General features: G+C 33.8%; 1 protein-coding gene across 2 annotated transcripts; it reads left to right on the top strand.

Annotated features, from left to right (window-relative positions):
• Positions 1 to 4315: 4315 nt before the first annotated feature.
• Positions 4316 to 21182, top strand: LOC110724974 (CSC1-like protein At4g02900). 2 transcript variants are annotated; one of them, XM_021904456.1, is made up of 12 exons: positions 4316 to 4632; positions 6335 to 6665; positions 7377 to 7526; positions 9821 to 9956; positions 10533 to 10634; positions 11438 to 11557; positions 12857 to 12937; positions 16694 to 17034; positions 17584 to 17829; positions 18457 to 18781; positions 19976 to 20209; positions 20756 to 21182. In XM_021904456.1, the coding sequence occupies exons 2-12, from the start codon at positions 6355 to 6357 to the stop codon at positions 20972 to 20974; spliced, it is 2265 nt and encodes a 754-aa protein (XP_021760148.1). In that variant the 5' UTR covers positions 4316 to 4632; positions 6335 to 6354; the 3' UTR covers positions 20975 to 21182. The 2 variants fall into 2 exon arrangements, with proteins under 2 accessions (XP_021760148.1, XP_021760147.1); XM_021904455.1 differs by having other exon boundaries at positions 6329 to 6665.
• Positions 21183 to 21796: the final 614 nt, after the last annotated feature.

Here is a 21796-nt window from a genome sequence, read left to right as displayed (position 1 = left end):
CTGCGTAAAATACGACAGTTTTCCTTCTTTGCCCGGTCAGACCGGGCGAACCTCGCCCGGTCGGGCGCGCGTAACACGTTTCCAGAATTGCATCTTCATAACTTGACTTCTTCATCGCCCGGTCTGACCGGGCGAAGCCTGCCCGATCGGGCGCGCGTTGCACCGTTCAGAATTGGGCTTCTTCCTGTGAACTCTTCATTGCCCGGTCTGCCCGGGCAAGCCATGCCCGGTCGGGCACTCCACATAAATTGCAGTTCTTGGCTATCAACTCTTCCGAATCTACTAAAAACACGTCCAATTGCCTAGAAACGCTTCATATTCCTGAAAAGCTTACTAAAACAATCGAATACACTAAAGAAGAGATTGTTAGCAAGAAATGGCTCCGTAGAGCTCAAAACCATATAAAATTACTAAGTAAAACCGGGGAAAACCATTGTATAAAACACGTATATCAGAGTGCTTGCATCATAGTAGAGAATGTCTCGATGGACTTGTCAATGTTCTCAATCTCCTCCTTAGAAGCCATTGGTTGAAAGTAAACTGGAGATGGACTTTGTTGAGATGATTGTGGTGGATCCTAAAGTAAACCAGAAAAGAAAAGGTAAGAAATTTATGGGAGGATACCATCCGACTTACTCCTAAAAAAACGAAAAACATAAAACGACACAAGAACATCCTTAAGTACGGTAAAAAAAGGTGCACGACTCAAGGAAAAGTGTGTGAACTCGACATGACTTTGTGAGTGATAAATGAGGTTATGGACGCGTTTTATGACCGTACAGCTAGACATGACATCAAGTTGGATATACGAACCACATAAGCATGCACAAAGACTAAAAGAAGATTGGCTGGACCAATTTCCTGGGCATCGTGTCACGGTACTGATTGTCGTGACACGGTGCAGTGCACCGTCAGACGGTACAAAGTGCCATGTCACGGCACTGCAAAACGTGGCGCGACAGAGCTACCGTGACACAGTGCACAGTTCTAGGTTTGATTTTGTGACTTTTCTAGGTTTTATTCAATTTTTAAGTCCGTACTAATTACTTTGTGGAAATAAAAACCCTCGGTCATAGGTTAGTCCAAAATAAAAAAAAACACATGTGGGGTTAGCACCAAATAAGTCACGTAGCACTTAGTCACAATGATACAAAAAAGAAAGTTCGCAACCTAAGGTCAAGATCTATGTTCAACTATGGTCAAGCTTTGGGTGTCAAAGGGTACCATGGTTAAGAGTTGGGACGCGTTAGAAAGGCAACCTCCCTTGAGGGTGTATGCCAATGGGCGGCTCCGTAAGTTCGTGATGAAATCGAACTCAACTCCATGGTTTGGGTGGATTTAATAACTCGGATGAACCCTTATTGCCATGAGCGTTTAGGGTTGATAGAGCTTAAATCCCCCGGGGCTAAGACGTATGTAGAATGTACATGTTTTTTCAGAAAAACCGAAGGAAGCTGACTGTGAGAAGAGAAAATAAGCCATTGGAAAGATTTTAGGACAGCCGCGACACGAAAGAATGTACCATGTCACGGAACTAAACACCGTGTAACGGTGCCCAGCGTCGTGACACAGCAAGATCTACCACGGTGCGGTAGTCTAAAAATTCGACAAGTGTCTTTTTTTCCTTCGTTCGCAATCAAGTTATTAAATTTTTTCCTACGGGACAGACCTAAATGCGACGTTAAAATGTCTATGCATATGCAAAAAATGCTAAATTAATCACAGAATACTTTCAAGAATCTTTCAAGTCTCATCGACTCATCTTAATTAAATACCGATCACTCAAATCGATAAATAACCAAGAATCCTCCCTAGTGGAGTCGCCAAATTGTAGGCGTCGTTCGAAATGCACCTACGTTAAGCATGTTGTGAATATGCTTGACACTCATAGGAAGTGGGAATTGACGTATACGATTAGGGACAAGGAAAGTAGGGAGCCGCCAACAACTTTTTAAGGAACTTGTAAACCGTTCATGGATCATAAAAGGCAACCACAATTAAGGGAAACCGAAAGGCAACAACGATTGACCCCTGAAGGTTACACCCCATTCATAATCCTTGAGATTACTAACTCCATATGGTTCGACACCACGAAAGGAGGATTGAGGATGATGGTACGAAGTGAGTCATGAAGTCACATTCGCCCGTATTAGCCTTTACTCGATTCTTATAGAGAAAAGTGATTCCTGCGATCTCAAACCCATGCAAAAAAAAATTTCAATTGCTCCAAACTATTATTATGCTAAATTGGTTTAATATTAATGCAACACATAATTCTAAAATATCGTGATCACTTATTTAAACAATAAGATTAAAAAGGAACCTAAACCGGTCGTCCAAATTATTTTATTAGCCATGATTTTCAATTACATATTCCCTGTAACCATGCAATATAGTGATCATAATAACAATAGAATTAACATTAATATTGGAAGTAATTTAACAATAATCCAACATTATAAAATCTTTAGAAAAATAATAGAAATAAAAGGAACATAATTCTTACTTTGGTTTTGCTTGCTTGCAACTATAAAACAATAAACGAGTTAGTAACTTCGAGGAAATAAATAAAAAAATAATAAAATTAAATCAAATAGAGTTGATTTGGGGCCAAACCCTCAAACAGTTCTACCTTTCACGCCTTGGTTTTAGGACAGAATCTCGAGTAAAGTACGGACTCCTTGGAGTGCTTAAGGAAGAAAATTTTGGAAGAAGAAGGTAGGATAGTGTTTAGGCTAGAGTATAGAAGAGAGAAAAGAGAATTAATTGATGCCCCGAACATCAGAAATGAGGGGGTATTTATAGGGAAAATGAGCAAACGGAACACACGAAACCCTAAAAAGATAAAAACCCTAAAAATTATTATCGTGACACGACAAAGTATGCCGTGACACGGTACATATTAGTGTGACGCGGGAAACTTGGAGTGACGTGGGAAATAATTAACCTACAGGAGACAAAACGCGTGAAGGGTTTACGCGGAGAAAGCACGGATCAACCCCGTGTCACGGGATGGGCACCTTCACACGGGAGATTATACCGTGACGCAGTGCAAAATCCCATGGCGCGACAACTGTCCCCGTGACACGGTGGATTTTACTTCCATTTTTGCGCCCAGATTCACTCTTGCCCTAATTACGCTCATCATTTTTAAGTGCCATTTCATAATTTTGGGCTATTTAGGTTTATTATTTATTAATTGGGCTAAAATAATAAATAATATGAAATGAATAAAAAAGGTTTGGGCCAAAATAAGAATTGGACTATGCTTTGACTAAACATTAGTACTGATTTTATGAACCGAGTTTGATTGAATATGAGTTTTAAGCACTCCCGAGATTAAATACTCAACCCGACCAATAGTAGCGGTGAAAGATTGTTCATCAACGGGTTTGATTTCGGGGAGACATTTTTAAGTGTCTACACCTCTGGATCTATCATTCATCCTCTTCATTTTAAAAGTTTTTTTCTTTGACTTTGATTAAAGTATTCCCTTAAAAATCAACTTTAATGGCATTTATTTATTTAATGGGATTTATTTATTTAGTTTTATTTTGGGATATATGACATCTTAAACATACTATGATATGAATTAAGTAAATAATTTATTAATTAAATTTTTCAAAACTTAAAAGAAATTACAATAGAAGAAGAAAAATAGAAGGATATAAATTATAACCTCAAATATGTGATATTTTGAGACTAATTTTTTTTTTTTTGAAGAGGATAGAGGAGTGAGATGCACGAGTGCGAGACTTAAAATAATTGGGTTTTACTTAAACCCAAATGCAACCTATTAAAATATAAGAACAATTCAAAAAATACGCAGCATGTTAGAATATAAGAACAATCCAAAAAATAAATGACCCATTAATATTTTGATTCCAAATTATGTCTATCTGATCCAATTCTGAAATTTGAATTTTGCAAAAGTTTTCAATTCAATCCTATCCAATTACGATATATTTACTAATTCAGTTTGTATTGGATAAAATTTCGATTTTACAACGTAATTTGAATAGTGGACACCCTAATAGGATATGGGCCATGTAAGACAATAATATTATTCCAAAATACTGTAGTAATTAGTTTTTAAAAGAAATATATTATTTTGACTAATTTTGAGCTATGGTGTCACACGCGGATTCACGCATTAATTAATCCATAGCTTTTTTATGATCACACTCAACAAGTAACTAATCTACTACACTTTAACTATATCATTATAATACTAAGGTTTTCGTGTTAATAAAAACTTAGAAATGGGCCCAATCAACCATTAAAAAACACCACAAAATAACAACCAAATCAAGATATTAAAAAAAAAAAAAAAAACTTTAAAAACGGTAAGAAATCAATATATGGGCCTCCTCAACTAACATTCATATTTGCAACAACGGTAACATCAACATAAACACAAACCACAAACACATGACACAGCCTTCCATACTCGGTTTATACGCAGTTTTGCCAGATACCCTTTTCCTTCGCACTTAAACAAACATATTCATCATCTAATTGGATTCTCACTTTTTCATTCATTACTTCCACAACACATAACACTTCACCACTTCTTCAGAATCTGTAATCTTCAATCTCATTCTTTTTAGGAGTATTAACATTATATTCCAGGTATATCTTTATTATTCTCGAATTTTTATTTTTATTTTTTCATTTTTTGATTTTAATGTGAATGAATAAATAGTGGGTATGTTCATCAAATAAAAAAAAAAAAAAAAAGTGGGTACAGATGATTTTGTATTTTTTGATGGTGGTTTTTCTTTATACTGTATAATACTTTCAATTACTTTATTTATTCAATAATGGCGTTTTTAATTCTTTATCATTCAAAAATCCTACCTTTATTTTGCTAATTTTTTTGTGTAATTATATAATGTAGGGTTTTATTTGTTAATTTTCTGCTTTAATAAAGAAAAACGCAAATTGCTTCTATTGCGTTTATCACTTTGGAAATTTGTGTTGTATTGTTGTTGATTTCTAAGACTGGTGTCAATTTTTTTTGAATTTTTTTTCATAATTTTTTTTGATGTTACGAGCACCATTTTTGCCTAGGTTTTTGATGTAGTTCACTTTCCACTTTCTAATTTTAGAAAGTTTTGGGTGATTTCTTAATCTGAGATTTTTGGATTTTGTTTGACTTTTCTTTTTTTTGTTGCGCTTGAATAACTGAATTTTACTTGTGTAAGCTCTCTCGCTTTTGAATTTTGACACGTAATTTTTCATAAATGAAATAAATTTTTATTTTTATTTTTAATATTTTTATCACCAATCACTAAATATTTGCGAACTAAGCTAGTTGCCATCGACAATTGATTTGTTATTAGCTTGATGTTATATTGTTATGTACTCCGTATTATATAAACGTGCAAGGATATCCTTGCCTGATGTTCCCTGTACATAATTGACTTTGAGAAGGTCTGTACTTCTGTACTGGTTACGGCGAAATGATCTTGCTGTATAATTTAAGGGTTTAGTGCTAACTGGATAAGTATGGAATTAAGGCACGACACAATTCTTGGTTTTTGGATTCCCATTTTCAGTTTATCATGGGCATACAGAAATGTGATCTTGAATTTTGGTTTTAATCCAAAGTAGTGTTTTAATACTTATTTGTAGTCTTGCCTAATCTGAGAAATGGTAAACAGGTAAAGGAATGCATGAAAACTGTTGTTCTATATTGAATGATGTGCATTGTGTATCATAGACTTAGTCTTCGTTATTAGAATTTTCCGATGTTGTCCATTTGTTGCTGAAGTAATATTAGGGAAAGGAGATAAAAACGGCAGGTGAATTTTCATGTCAAATTGAGTTGTTTGAAACTTGTGTAAATGCCCTGATGACAACAGAATTTGAGTTTGCAACATAATTTGAGTTCGACTCAGTTCTGTAAATGAGAACAGGCCCTAAGTATGGCTACTTGGTAATCCTTACAGCACCCAACTGCGGATTAAAGACACCATAGCTTTGCTCTCATTTCCTAGATTGGTGTTTTTTTTTTCTTTTTTTTTTTAAAAAAAATATTCTTGTATAATTTGCAAGTTGGCACACAAGTGCATGTTCCTTTTTCGTTGAATTATATGACAGACTTTAGTAAATTAAAAAAAAAAAAAAGAATTACTATATGCTAGTTTGTTAATTATTAAAAGAAGTCTACCATAATGCTTAGCTTATTAGTATGTGATGAGATGTTAGTTGACAGGGCTTAAAAGATGACGCTTTATATTCTATTTTAGAGGCATATCTTTTTTTTTTTTTTTTTTTTTGGGCAATTATTAATCTCATTGCTGTTTATCTAACTCCCTCACAGTTGCAGGTTTTCATTATCTTTGAAGGATGGCCGACCTTCAGGATATTGGCATTTCGGCTGCAGTAAACCTTCTTACAGCACTAATATTCCTCATAGCCTTTGCCATATTCAGGCTTCAACCTATTAATGATAGAGTGTACTTTCCAAAATGGTATCTAAAAGGAACCAGAGCAAGTCCACCGCATTCTAAGGGTGTGAATAAGGTTGTGAACTTGGACTTTAGAATGTATTTGCGGTTTCTAAACTGGATGCCAGAGGCATTGAGAATGCCAGAACCTGAGCTTATTGAGCATGCTGGACTTGATTCTGTGGCTTATATTCGAATTTACCTTCTTGGGTGAGTTTTTAATTTGATGTACTTATAACTACATCAATTTTAGTTTTATAACCAGTGTAGAAGTGATTCTTTATCTTCTGCTGGATTAGCTTGCGTTAGCTGGCCTTTAGTAATGGAAGCTGTCTCTGGTAGTTCTTTGAAAATTGTTGACATGATTTCTTGCACTAACTACATACGAAGTATATCTTTTCGAGGTTCTATTTATTTATATTTATATTTATTTATTTATTTTAATGTAACTATTAACAGCTAAATCAAAAGATTCAAGCATGTAATAGGCTTTGTAAAATAATTAAATAAGTATGCAAAGTGCCTGAGACTGCTATTACAACCTTTTCATAATATTCATTCCATCAACTTTTAAAAGTTATACTGGCCCCCGTGCCCCCCCCCCCCCCTCCTTTTGAGACTCTGTGCAAGGTGGATACTTACTAGTATGTATGTATGTGCATTTTTGTTATTTTTGCTGTAATTTTTCCTTGGTAGTCATTACAGGCAAGTACTCTTGGGGTTTCCTCATCCTTTGCTTGCTCTTTTGCATTCTTACTTGCACATAGGGTATCAGGGTATGGTAATTACTGTCGTCTGTAATATTGATTCTTGAAATGCATGTATAAATTTATGAACATTGGTTTGATACTTGTTTGATAGTAATGACTAAGAACTTGGTGTCTCTTCTGCTGATCTAATTTTGAAAGCGTTGCTCTGCAGCTTGAAAATATTTATTCCTATTGCGGTAGTAGCATTTGCTGTTCTGATACCTGTTAATTGGACTGGAAAAATGTTGGAAGGTGCTCATGATTTGACTTTCAGCAATATTGACAAATTGTCAATATCAAACATTCCATGGGGATCAAATAGGTGAGTCTTATACCTTCTGCAGAGGCTTAGTCTCTATTGTTAGCTTGTTTTTTCTATTGAAATAATGATCATTACCTTATATTGTGAAAAGTTAGAACGATGCTTGGTCTCCGTCCTTATACATTACAGATATTGGGTTACGTGACTAAAAGTTTGGAAATACAACAATTAGGTAGTCTGACTTGTTATTAAATCTGTTGACAAGTGATAACCAGCAGCACAATCTGAAAGTGAAACTGCGGTGTCTTCTTTTCATATGATTAGGTTAAGAACAAATAATGAAATCATTTCCAAAACCATCTTTCCTTTTTTTTTTTTGGACAATCAAGAAAAACAAAACAGAAGGAAAAAAGAGATAGTTACAGGCCCTTCATAGCTTCAGTGGCTAGGATATGGGCCTCAACTACTTTACATCTATTAGCTTTAATAATAACAATCAACAAAGTTACCTAAATTCCTGCTAGAAAGTTTAATATGTTCCACAATTTGCTTGATCTCTCTCTCTGTTCTGTTGATGTCAATGAAAGCGTTCACCAGCTATCCAGAACTTGTGTGCATAATAATATTCTTTCCTGTGAGATAAGTGCTGTTAAGGGCTAACATAGCAGCCATAGCCTCAGCTTGGGAGGGAGACGAAGAATAAATCGGAGCCTTCCCTCTTTTAATAGCCATGCCATAATGCCATTCTCTTCAACAGCCCAACCTGCTGTAGCTCTCCACGAGCTATCTTGTTTGTGATTTCTTTGTTTCCAAGCTCTATCTATTGCAATGATAATTTTCACCGATGATATTGCCGCAGCTTCCCCAGAATATGGTAGGAGGATTGGTAGTATCCCTGGTGCTTGTAATAGGCTTTATTTTGTCTCTGACCTGGCACAGCCCCCTGGTCCCATCTGGTTTTCCACTGCTGCACAAGCTGGATCACATTGTGTGGTGTGCCTGGTTTTAATCTAGAAATTGTATTATTCCATTTTACCCCAACACTCCAAAGAATACAAACAAACTCCATGATCGTATCTTCATTGCTGCCATCTAGGGAGAAGTAGGAAATATAATTTAACACCAACTCTCAAGATTAAGGTCACTCCTAATACAAGTGTTAATACCCAACATACTGCATCTCCATATCCTAGTTGTCATCTTGCAATCTCTGAAGATGTGCTCCTGAGACTCCTCCTGTGCCTTGCAGAACCTGCATAAGCTCTCAACCTTAATGCCTCTCTTCTTAAGATTATTTGCAGTAGGGATGGCATTATTTATGATCTTCCATACAAAGATTTTGTGCTTAGGCCATATTTGGATTTCCACCATTTTTTCCAGAAGGAAGGCTCTTCCTTTCCCTGCCTATTACCAGACTGGGCGTACCAATACCCTGATTTTGTAGTGTAAACACCAGAGGCTGTCGGTCCCCACTCCCACCCATCACGTGCAATTTTTCACAGGGCAAATGGAATAGTTTTCGCTACAGGAGAAGAAAACCATTTCCAATCGACGTTACTCTTCCAGTTGCCTTCAATATCTAGTAGATCGGTAAGACGGTAACCATACGGAGTCTGCGTTCCTCATTTCCCTGCTGTAGCTCTTTACATTTTATGATTTTATTAGTTACCCAGCAGTCATTATCAATCCTTGTAGTACTGCTATTTGCAAAATTATTCATCTAAGCCCTTCCTCTCACGGTAAAGACTAAAGATGCTTACATAGCAGCTTTGACCTCTCCCTTTCTGCCTTTGTTAGAACCATCTTTTATTATGAATGTATTGATATAGTTTTGAATAAGCATATAAGGGAGTATGTTAGGCATTTTGCTTAGTATGATGAATAACTCTCAAAATGACTAGGTAGCTTAGAGCAACTACAATGGTTGGCTAATTTATTTAATAGCTTGGCATGCCAAATCATCTTCTTAAGCTACAACAATCCAAGATATGTGTTGCTCCAATGGTTAAGCTAATTGTAAATTAATTTATTTTTAAATTAATAATATTTTTTATCTAATAAATATTTGCCAAGCTAATTAGCTCTACAAAGCTAATTTGCTTGCCAAAGCTAATCAACAAGATGTGCAACAATGGTGTAGCTACTAGCTTAAGCTTTTTAATATTTGCAAGCTAGTCCCTTTTCCCAACCATTGGAGTTGTTCTTATACTGGATGGTGGACATTTCAATGACTTTATGAGATTTACCCATCATTCTGATTAGGATACAAGTTTAGCTTACACATTGATGTTGTCTATAACACTTTTATGCAAAGCAGACCAGACCTGACATATTGCACAATTATTTTATTACAGATTTTGGGCTCATATTGGGGTGGCATATTTTTCCACATTTTGGATTTGTTACATGCTATATAGAGAGTACAAAATAATAATGACCATGAGGTTGCAATTTATCGCATCTTCAGATCGACGTCCGGACCAATTTACTGTAAGTGTTTTGACTGATTTTTTTTTACTAATGATTTATGACTGAATGTTTTGTATTGAAAAAAAAAGTTGGTACCAACATAGGACTGTTGTGCTGATTCATTTTCTTATCTGACCTATGTGTAGAGAGGGCTAGTTGACTTGTTTTACGTGGTTTGTTTAGGCAAGGTCCTGAAATAGCTCAAAAAAAAAAAAAAAAAAAAAAACAAAAAGATATGTGTCGTATCTTTTATTTTTAATACTCCTTTGGTAAATGAACCTTGAATGTCTCCTTTATTTCCTTTAACATCACAATAGTCAGAAGATTAAGCTGAGTTTTGTGGCCACAATGCTGTCTTCTTGAATTAATTTTAATGTATGGGTACCAACTGTGTATGTGTGTGTGTGCACACTTGTCTGTGTACCTCACTGGCACACATAATTTGACTGTGTGCTTTAGTGCTAGTGTGGCTGCCTGGCTGGTCTACATTCACGTACTTTTGTGATGTACATGACAAGATGCTATATTAAAACAGGGGTCGGTGACAGCTGTAGAATCTGCTTCAACATTTATTTGACAAATTGATACCCTTTTCAGGTTCTTCTGAGAAATGTTCCACCAGATCCTGATGAATCTGTTAGTGAGCATGTTGAACATTTCTTCTATGTGAATCATCCGGACCATTACCTCTTACATCAGGTATAGTTTTCCTTATTATTATTTTTATATTTTTATATTCATTATCAAGTATTTGTCCAGCTCAAAAATATGCCAAAATATGTTTTCACGACTTTTGGTATATCTGTAGTGACATATTGGTTTAGAGTTACTGGATTATACATGAATAATTCATTAAGCAGTAAATATGTCTATAAATATTTGGCCATTAGGTTGGAATGAAATGTTATCTGTTGTAGAGTATCGGCGGCAGAGTTTGTATAAGTAGCTCTAGTGGTTTGTATGCAACCTAATTGCTAGACTGATCAGCTTGTGGTTTTTAAACAATTGTTTCGCCGCCATCTGAAATTTTAACCCTGTGTGTATTTTAATATCGTCATTCGTGTCAGGTGTCTCTATTTCATCTTACTCATACCTGACTTGTGTTTGATGGAGATCCCATAATTTAAAATATCTCATCATGTTTGCAATGTGTTTGGATTGAAGGAGATGGAGGGAAAGGAAGGGAAGGAAAATTAAATTGTAAGAAATTGATCCCCACAACAATGGAGAGATTTGGAAGGAAAGCTCATCATTCTTCTCTCCCCTCCCCTTCCTTCCCCTTTCTCTATCCAAACACACTATTAAAATTTGGAAACTCTTGGTTTAAACAGTGATAGCGGTCATAATGTAGTATAAAATTATGACCTGACTTCCAAATATAAAAGCAGTAAATATGCCCTTTAAAATTTAAAGTTTGATTTTTAATATTTAGTAAAACATGTAAAATCCCAACTGTCAATCTATGTTGTTATTCATTTTCTGTTCCTGTGCTAATTTTACAGGTTGTGTACAATGCCAATAAACTAGCAAAGTTGGTCGATAAGAAAAAGTCTTTGGAGAACTACCTGACCTACTACCAAAATAAATATGAGAGAAAACCTTCAAAAAAACCCACTATTAAGGTACTCTCCCTCTTTTGAGTTTTGAGCATGGGTGGAACATTATTTTTTAAGCATCTTGTAGATATCAAATTTTGGAGGAATATGTTTTTATCGTAAATATATATATATATATATATATATATATATATATATATATATATATATATATATATATATATATATATATATATATATATATATATATATATATATAGGGGGGAGACTCTCGGGAGAATTTTTCTTATATGAGATTTTTCTTATGTGAACACTTTTTATGTTCTAAATTTTTACTCGTATGTTTTTAAATTTTAAATCTGATGTTCTAAACTTTTTCCCAGGTGTTCTAAATTAAATTAGATGTTCTAAATTAGAACTAACATGTTCTAAACCATAAACTAGTTAAGTTAGATGTTATAAATTTCGAATGACTTATTCAGAAATTTTATCTTATATGTTCATAATTTAAAATTGTGCGTGTGTTTTAAGATTTTTAGTTATATATTCTATATTCTAAAGCATATGTTCCAATTTTTACTCACATGTTCTATATTTTTACTTATATGTTCAATATTTTTACTCCCATTCTCTATATTTTATACCAAGTGTTCTAAATTTTTTATTCACATGTTCTAAATTTTAAATCAGATGTTTTAAAATTTTAATCATATGTTCTAAATTTCATAGAAATTTTTTTAAAATTTTACTCACATGTTCTAATTCTTGAATCAGATGTTTTTAAATAATTGCTCACACACATGTTCAAAATTATTAGTTATATGTTCTAAATTTAAATTTGAGTCGCATGTTCTAAATTTTTACTCACGTGTTCTAAATTATAGATTAGTTCTCATATAAGTATGAATTCTCACTTATGAACCTATTCTCACCGGATCCCTCCCCTATATATATATATATATACATACATATACATATATACATATATATATATACATATATGTATATGTATATGTATACATATACATATATGTATATGTATATGTATACATATATGTATATGTATATGTATATGTATACATATACATATACATATATGTATATATATATATATATATATATGTATATATATATATATATATATATATATATATATATATATATATATATATATATATATAATACGATAAAAAATAGGATGGGGTGTTTGGTATGCATATGTAGGCCATGTGGTAGCTTGTGTTAATTTTTCTCATTCTTGTTGTTTCCCTTCACCTTCTCATTATCTTAATCTAGTAATTCCACTTACAGACACTATGCAAGATTAACTAAATTTTAAGAACATGTCTGAGTTCTGCTCTATAGACAGGTTTTTGTGGTCTTTGGGGCACTCGTGAGGATGCAATTGATTATTATGCCAAGGAGATTGAGAAACTTAGTGAACAAGTAAGTAGCTTCTACTATGTTTTTTACTTTTGTCGATTGTAACCAATTTTCTAACTTTTACTTTAGGTCAACCAGGTGGATCTAGTGGCTAGGTTAGGGTGGCCTTCCCTACTACAGGAAATGCTGTGTATTTTTTCATTCAATAGTTACTTATATGGGTGGGTCTTGACTTGGGTATTGAAATTAACATAAGTTGCAGATTTAGAAGCTAAATTGTACATAAGTAAGGTCTTTTATTGCTTTTAAACTTATTTTTTCCTGTGTGTGAGTTGGTCTTGACATTTTCTCCTTTTCTTTTCTTTTGCAACCTCTCCTATAATCTTCCATGTATATGTACAATTTAATCTTCCTAATTTGAAAGTATTTTCTTGCATTATTATTATTTTGTAAGAATTGAATAATGTCTTGTATATTTTTAGATTCAAATCTTTGTTGATATGCTAACAGTAGTATTCTCTTAATACTTTCCCCTATACTTTGTATGATGCTTTTTTTTTTTTAAAAAAAAAGGTATTGTAGTTATCTCATTAATTTTTTATGGAAATTTGAACGGTATATTATTGGAAGTTAGATTAGGTTGGTTGCCGTTCAAAAAAAAAAAAAAAGGAAAATTGTAAACTAATAATCCCACCTTTAGTCGATCTTCCATAAACAATCCCACCTTTTGAAATTCCAGAAACAATCCCACCTTAGACCCCCATCTTCCCTTAACAATCCTTTACCGATTGGATTGTTTTGATAACCGGTTTTCATAGGTTATAAGACACGTGTCAGGTTTTAATAGGTTTAACCTTTTTTTTTTTTTAAAAAAATAAACTAATAAAAAAATAATATAAAAAAAAAAACAAAACCAAAACCCCCAGCCCAACCACCGTATCCCTTCCCCATCCCGCCACCGCATCCCCACCCTTGCTTTCCCCGGCAACCCAACCTACCCCTTCAAGGCGCCGGAACCCAACCCCTGTAGCCCGAAATCAGCTCCTGCAGCCACCTAGCTTCCCCTAAAACCCAACCCAATTCGCAGCCCAGAACCCCTCTTTCTCCTTCTCCTGCTCTTTCTCTCTTCTCTGAATTCATCAATTCATTCCCTTTCAATTCGATTTTTCAGATGATTGAAATAATAATTTGCGTTTAATTTCAAACCAAAAACCGAATTGGAGACGATGGGTGACGTTTTTCGGGGTCGGAGTAGAGTATTTCGTGGCTAGGGTGGAGTATTTCGTGGCTGAGGATTGAGTTTCAAAAAAAAAAAAAAAGAAGCCTAATTAATCCAAAATCTAATTAAGGATTAAATTAATTGGTTAAATCAGAGGGCAAGATTGAGGTCCAATCTGGGACTTGAATGTTTGTTATGATCAGCGGTGGTGATCTCACCATCATCGTCATCATTGACGTCATCCATCTTCCTCTGATTATTATTACTATTATTATTGCGATTCAATTGAGGTTGATTTTGATGGCGGAATTGATGATGATTTCGAGCTTCATTGAATCTTCTAATTAATTCGTAAAACTTGTCCATCTTCTTTTCTTCTTCATCGTCGTAATCAAATTCCTCTGCTGCTGTTGTTGATGTTGCTCTTTCCTTCTCCATTTCTGATTTTATCAACCTAACAACTTTTGAGATTACCAAACTTTGTGTTTAGGTTTCTGTTTTCGTGGTGGGGGTTGGGTTTTGGGGATGGTTATTGGATTTTCCGGCGTGGTTGGTGAGTTTCGTGGTGGCTTGGTGGTGGGGGTGGCGGTAAGGAGTGAGTGTTGGGTGGTGGTTGGACTGGTGGCTTGAGAAGGAGTATAGTTAAAAAAAATAGATAAATAAATAAATAAAATAACCTGCTTAACAAGTTGTAGGTCAGTGGGATCGTTAGTGGAAGATGAGGATCAAAAGTGGGATTATTTCTGGAATTTCAAAACGTGGGATTGTTTATGGAAGACCGACTAAAGGTGGGATTATTAGATTACAATTTTCCAAAAAAAAAAGATTAGGTTGTTTTTTCTAATTTTTTTGAGAATACTATTTTCTAATCCCTTGAGGCTAGCTTCTTGTTAATTTGTTAATTTAGGTCATAACTTGAGGTTCCGACTTCTTTTGGTGATATGACTAGCAACTTGTGAATATTGTTTTTTGGGCCAGAATTAGAGGTTCTGACCTTTGGCATTACACCTAGTCAAAGCAGTTGATTTAGTTCTTAATAATCAGATTGATGGAGTTTACTGGTTTGCCCCAACATATGCTTTAAATGTAACAATGATGTATTTTAAACCTTCTTCCAAAGTCGGCACGAACAGACAAAACCATTTTACATCTACTTTCAGTATAACTTCTACCATATTGAAATGTTTTTAATGAGGTTTGCCAAAAATTAATTGGAACAAAAATGTAGAGAACTTTAGGAATGAATTAAATTGGACTAAAATGGAAAGAGTATGTAGGTAGTATATCTTAACTTTCTTTAGAGTCCACTACTCATGTAATTAACCTATAATATTTACTTATAATTATTCAAATGAAAGTTGATAGTCTAACTAAACTTATCACCTAAATGTTTATGCAACGAGAGGTCTTCGAACAAACGTGGGATGAAGGGAGAACTGTTTTAATGCTATTGCGTTCGAACAAACGTGGGACAAAGTGGTATAATATTAATGCTACCATTGCAACCTTATTTCTTGGATTATAGGAAAGACTTGAAGGCCAAACTGTATCCTCAACTTTAGGTCTAATTCAATCTACCCAAGTCCTAAACGTCAACTTTGGGTATAAACCTTTCCGAGGATGCGTTCTGTTAATTTATCAACTTATATGATGTTATTCCATCTATATTAATCTGTACTTATTTAACTAAGATGAATAGAAAAGTTTAATATCGAGTGTGTGGGTATGAGATTGATCCTTGTTTGCCATATAACTAGTTAAGAATTCGAATGATGAGAGGAGGATGTAACTTTGTTGTTGATATGAATTTAGTCATGCATGTAGATAAGAAATATATGTGCTAGTAAAGTTTGTAGTTGGACTCCTAATCAATTTGGTACAGTCATCAAATGTATGTGAACTTATGTGTGTGTGTGTGGTTTTTTTTTTTAATTTTTATTTTAATTTGCAAGTTTCATTTGACTTAAAAATTTCATAAAAAAGTACTTTTTAACTTTTTATGCTATAATGCTTAAAATATTATACTCCATTCATTTCAAATGCTAAAATGAGGGAATTAGTCGAAAGTGAGTCCCTTTTTTAAAAAAACATTTGGCTGGGAAAGAGATATTATTCAATTTATTAAGTGAACCCATGTGAAGTAAAATAGGTAATTCTCTTTACCATAACAAGGATAAATTGAAATGTGATAGAACTCGAAGAAATTGGAGGAGTATAGTGTGGGAATTATTTTTTAGATAAAAATTTAATTCATGAAAATTACTACTCCCTAAGGGAGTACATGTGGGTTTTTTTTATTTATTTATTTTTATAATCATAACATTTAAATTTTACACAATTCACACACATTCCTTTAGACAATCTTTATTTTTCTATACAATACAAAATAATTAACTCACCAGGTTCAATTAACTAATTTTTTAATACAATCAACCAGTCTAACATGCTAATGCAATCAAATATCAGCTATATAATCCTACAACCTGATCATGATTTAGTCCTACATCCTTTTATATATCGAGAAACTGATCACATGTTAGTCCTACATCAGAATATAATCCTACAACCTATTTGCTAATTAATTAGATTATTTCATGTAGGAAGCTGCAGAGAGGGCACGAGTTTTAAGTGATCCAGAAGCTATATTACCTGCAGCATTTGTCTCATTTAAAAATCGCTGGGGAGCTGCTGTTTGTGCTCAAACACAACAAACAAGAAATCCTACTGTATGGTTAACTGAATGGGCTCCTGAACCAAGTGATGTTTACTGGGATAATCTTGCAATACCTTATGTTGAACTCAAGATACGAAGGCTACTTATGGCTATTGCCCTTTTTTTCCTCATATTTTTTTATATGGTCCCGATAACATTTGTTCAGTCACTTGCCAACATCAATGGAATTGAGAAGGTTTTCCCTTTTCTTAAGCATTTAGTTGAAAAGTAAGTCATCTTGTTGCTATTGGTTATCTTTGTTTATGTCTGTCACATTGTTTAGTTGTGCATTCATACTTTGATGCTTTGATTATTGAACTGTAGTTTATTGTTAATCTGCTGTTCCTTTACATTCTATATGTTATTAATTACTGTTTCACGGCAATGTTATCGAGAATTGGAGATTTTAAGTACTTTCTCCTCCTTAGAATGATCGTCGTTCTATAGTTCATTTGATAATCAGTTTTTTTTTTACTACCTCTGTCCCGTTTTATTTGCCAATATGAGATATTTTTGGTCAAATAGTAAAGTGGGACGGATGTAGTACTATTATTTTGAATGTTATGCTAGTGTAAATTTAAAAATTTGTCCTAATTTTTAATATGTTATATATATTAGAAATGCTAAAACGACTTATAATATTGTGAGAACTGCTACAGCAACTTATTTACCTATGTTAAACTCTTCATTTTACCTTAAGTATGACTTGCACAAAATCTTTCTTAGTTATACATAATATAACTCAATATGGATTCTAATTATGTTTAATTTTTTCAGGGAAGTTGTCACGTCTTTTATCCAAGGATATATTCCTGGAATTATACTGAAGATATTCCTCCTCCTCATTCCAATGATTATAATGTTTATGTCCAAAATAGAAGGCTTTACTTCATTCTCATCTTTGGAGAGAGTAGCTGCAAGGAAATACCATTTATTTATACTTGTAAATGTGTTCCTTGTAAGTATAATTGCAGGAACAGCACTCGAACAGCTCAAAACGTTTCTGCATCAGCCTCCTAGTGAGTAAGTTATGTTTGATAAAGATTATCTATAAATGGTAGGATGTTGTGCATTCATTGTTTTCATACTAGCATCAGTTATTTTGAAAAATTGTGATATATACTTGAGTTCGATTGCAAAACCAAATTTATCTTTTCATTTTTGGTTGAGTTTTTTAGCCTGTTGTCAAAGACCTATTATGTTACTAAAATCCCATCATACCTCTAAAGGAGAAGGTTAGGTGAATTGTATATAGGCTTATTCTTCAAATCATCCTAAAATTTCTATTTATTTATTAAAAGTTCAGATTTTACAGTAATTTTTTTTTTTAAAATCTTTGTAATGAAATTGTAACTATTACTTTCTTAAATTCCTTTTCTGAAAACGAAAATTAAATTCAGATTATACATTAATTTATATTAATTAATTTATTTTTAATAATATTTTATATTGAATTATTACTTTTAATTTCCTTTTTCAAAATAATAGCCTACTTTTTAGTTAATTTTACCTACTATATTTTCTTTTATTCTTTTACCCACATCAAACATTTATGAGACCATGCAAGATTGTTGAGTTATGTAATTTGCAACAGCAATTTAGAGGCATCTTATATTGTCTCCCATAATCTAATGGTGTATTTTTATGTAGGATTCCAAAAACTGTTGGGGCATCGATGCCCATGAAGGCCACATTCTTTATAACTTACATTATGGTGGATGGATGGGCTGGTGTTGCTGGAGAAGTCCTCAGAGTAGTTCCTCTAGTTATGTTCCATTTGAAGAATACATTCTTAGTTAAAACAGAAAAGGATAGGGAGCAAGCAATGGATCCTGGATTCCTTGACTTTTCTGTTTATGAGCCTCGGATCCAACTTTACTTTTTGCTTGGAGTAGTTTACTGTGCAGTAACTCCGATACTTCTTCCTTTCATCATTGTCTTCTTTGCGTTTGCATACCTGGTTTTCCGGCATCAGGTATGCTCTTTTTCCTGCTATGAGGCACACAAGTATATGCAGTCAATGTGATATAAAAGAGTTTCATGTCTGGTTTCTATTCATAGTTTGAGAGCCTGTGCAGAATTTTGGGTTGGTCTTGTGAAGTTGTGATTTTAAGTGGAAACAGAAGCGAGATACTCCATTAATTGTATATAGTGATTTGATTTTATGTAAGAATTTGGAGATTTATCTTTAAAATGGCTCTATTCTGGTTGATGATTAAATCTGATCACTGAAAACATAATTAACTCTTTCTAGTTTCATCAAAATGGTTGAATTTTTTGAAAAATTGAAATCTGGTAATGATTCGAAAGAGGCCGTTATTTAATATATATGGCAATGCTTTAGCCTTTTTAAAAATCTGTGGCAATGCCTTTAATTATTCACATGTCTGATCAGTACTTTGTCACAATAATTTTAGTTTTATATTTCATTTTTTATGTGGTGGACTCATTGGCATGTAGAAACTATTACTCATTGTTCAATGATATATACTTGATGCCGTATTTCTTGTATGATGCCTTAAGTTTACTTATGTTAAAAGGAATGATGTTACTGTATCAACTTAGCTAGTAAATTGTTCTCCTACTGTGCTTTGTAGGTACTCTTTGGTCTTGTCACAGAACTCGTGAATATTCATATACATTTTTTTAGGAAGGTTTCACATGCATATACCTTGACAAAGGGGGACATTATAAATTACCCTTTACAGACTTGACAAAAGAACATTATAAATTATCCTTTACATGCAAAAAAGGAAATGATTATAGAGAGCTTTATTCTGTAGGAGAAAGAAAAAAACCTCTCTATCTTTTGTTTCGATCAATTTAGGATTTGTTAGGTATCGATTAGGCTGATTTAATAGTATGCATAAATATCTTGACCAATGCACTTTAATGGTTCCACCCTGTTTTGGCTGTTTAATTTTTCAGTTATTTCCTCTTACATTTGACTTTGGCTGATGTATCTTGTATTTTACATCGCTCGATGTTTGCTTATTTTCCTCCAATTCTCCTAAAATATTGTGAGCACTGGAAGTACCGTGCTTGGAAGAAAGCATTTTCTGTCTTTTACCCCTTGTAATCTTTTTGAACCTTAACATTACAAGCTGAACATATCTACCCTGATATTGTAATCGTTGATGAATGCTGATGGCTTTTCCTTTGTTTTTAGATCATCAATGTCTATGATCGGAAATATGAAAGCGCGGCAGCTTTCTGGCCTGACGTACATCGGCGCATAATTATTGGTCTTGTTATATCACAGCTTTTGTTGCTAGGACTGTTGAACACAAAAGGTGCAAGGATGTCAACACCAGCATTAATTGTCCTCCCAGTGTTGACAATATGGTTCTATAGAGTTTGCAAAGGACGTTTTGAATCAGCATTTACCAGATTCCCATTACAGGTAAGTGTTATTAATCAAACAGTGCGAGTATTATGATGTTTATTTTGTTTAGATGCCTGGATATTGGCAAGATTTTAATGCCCTGGGGATAATACTTTAGAAAGTAGGAAAATTTATATAAAAACCATTTTGATTTTTTGGGTTTATAGGGGAGCCACAATGACAGATGATGTAGACAATATTAATCAAAAGGCATCACCATCAAACTCTTTGATAAACTATGCTAGTTGGTGTCCACAATTTCGAGGTTTTAGTTTGCTTGATAATCTAAATATGCATTGGACTCTCTCTCTCTCTTGATAACCTGAGAACAGTTAACCTAAAATATAGTGAACTTTAGAAACATGTAGCTTTCGATAGTTGCAGCACTATTAGAATGATAAATGGTTTTTCTTTCCTTGATTAATTTTGTGCGTGCGCGTGCCTACGTACTGACGGATCCATGTAGTGTAATGCTAAAGTGGTTCACAAGTTCACCAAATCTTGGACAAATTATTTGTCTTGTCTTCTACGCACTGAACATATCTTTTTGACCTTGTTACACAGGAAGCAATGATGAAGGATACCTTAGAACGGGCAACAGATCCAATGCTGAACATAAGAACTTACTTATGTGATGCTTATTTACATCCAATCTTTAAGGGTGGTGAGGTTTATGTTCGGCCTCCTAGTGATGAGGAAGAGGGTGCTCCACTTGTAGCAACAAAACGATCACAGAGGAGTAGCAAAGTTACCTCTCTTGCCAGTTCAGAAGCTAGTGTATAGTGTTTGTACATTTGAAGAAAATTTTGTTTTCTTAGGTATAATGTTTGTACATGGTTCAGTAATTTGAGTATAACTTTATGTAAGAATTGAAATAAAACTAGAACAAGAGTAATTTTTTTTGTGGTTTTTACCTTCCATCACCCCCCATTGTATATTTGCAACTAAAATATTAGTTCAGCAAGAAGTATCGATCATTCAAGGAGGACAACTTGATGAAAGGTTGTAATATTTGTTACCGAATGTAGAAATTAATTTGATAATTAAATAGTCATACGATATTTGTAATAGCATTAAGAAATAAAAAATAATATATGCGAAACAATTTGGATCAAAGAATCAATAACAATCTTGTTTTTTTTAAAAAAAAATCATGAACAATACCACTATTGGGGATGTAGTGCAGGCTAAGATTACCAATTATTTGCATTTACATTCAGTTTTTTGAGGATGAGGGCAATTCCTTCTTAAATTTTCATCATCATGCAGAAGAAACGTCTACTAATCCCAGGCTTTCATTTTGTTTCCCGAGTGTTCATTCGGAATAGAGAGGCTTCACGTCTTTTATTAATAGATGCAGTTTGGGTTAAACATGGGGACCAGGTTGGACTAGGGCGGAATCTGCTACAATTACAATTCGACGATTTTAGCAACCTATGTAGAAGGGGCTATGACCTATCTAAATTGTTTGAAATGGGCTTTACTTTGATAGATGTGCTCGATGGAAATTTATTGTAATTGAATCTAGTAAGAATCAAATTGAGGAAACATTACAGAGCATTCAACTTGTTTGGAGATTGAGACGGGACTTGGTCACGGAAGCTC

This window comes from Chenopodium quinoa, unplaced genomic scaffold (assembly GCF_001683475.1).
Source record: "Chenopodium quinoa cultivar QQ74 unplaced genomic scaffold, ASM168347v1, whole genome shotgun sequence".
Taxonomy (NCBI): domain Eukaryota; kingdom Viridiplantae; phylum Streptophyta; class Magnoliopsida; order Caryophyllales; family Amaranthaceae; genus Chenopodium; species Chenopodium quinoa.
This window is presented reverse-complemented; position numbering and strand designations above follow the sequence as displayed.

Excerpts from the sequence above, each read along its gene's own strand:
- LOC110724974 (XM_021904456.1), top strand. The coding sequence starts at position 6,355 with ATGGCCGACCTTCAGGATATTGGCATTTCGGCTGCAGTAAACCTTCTT. Across the intron at positions 6,666-7,376 it reads ATTCGAATTTACCTTCTTGG|CTTGAAAATATTTATTCCTA; the intron begins GTGAGTTTTTAA and ends GTTGCTCTGCAG. Across the intron at positions 18,782-19,975 it reads ACCTGGTTTTCCGGCATCAG|ATCATCAATGTCTATGATCG; the intron begins GTATGCTCTTTT and ends CTTTGTTTTTAG.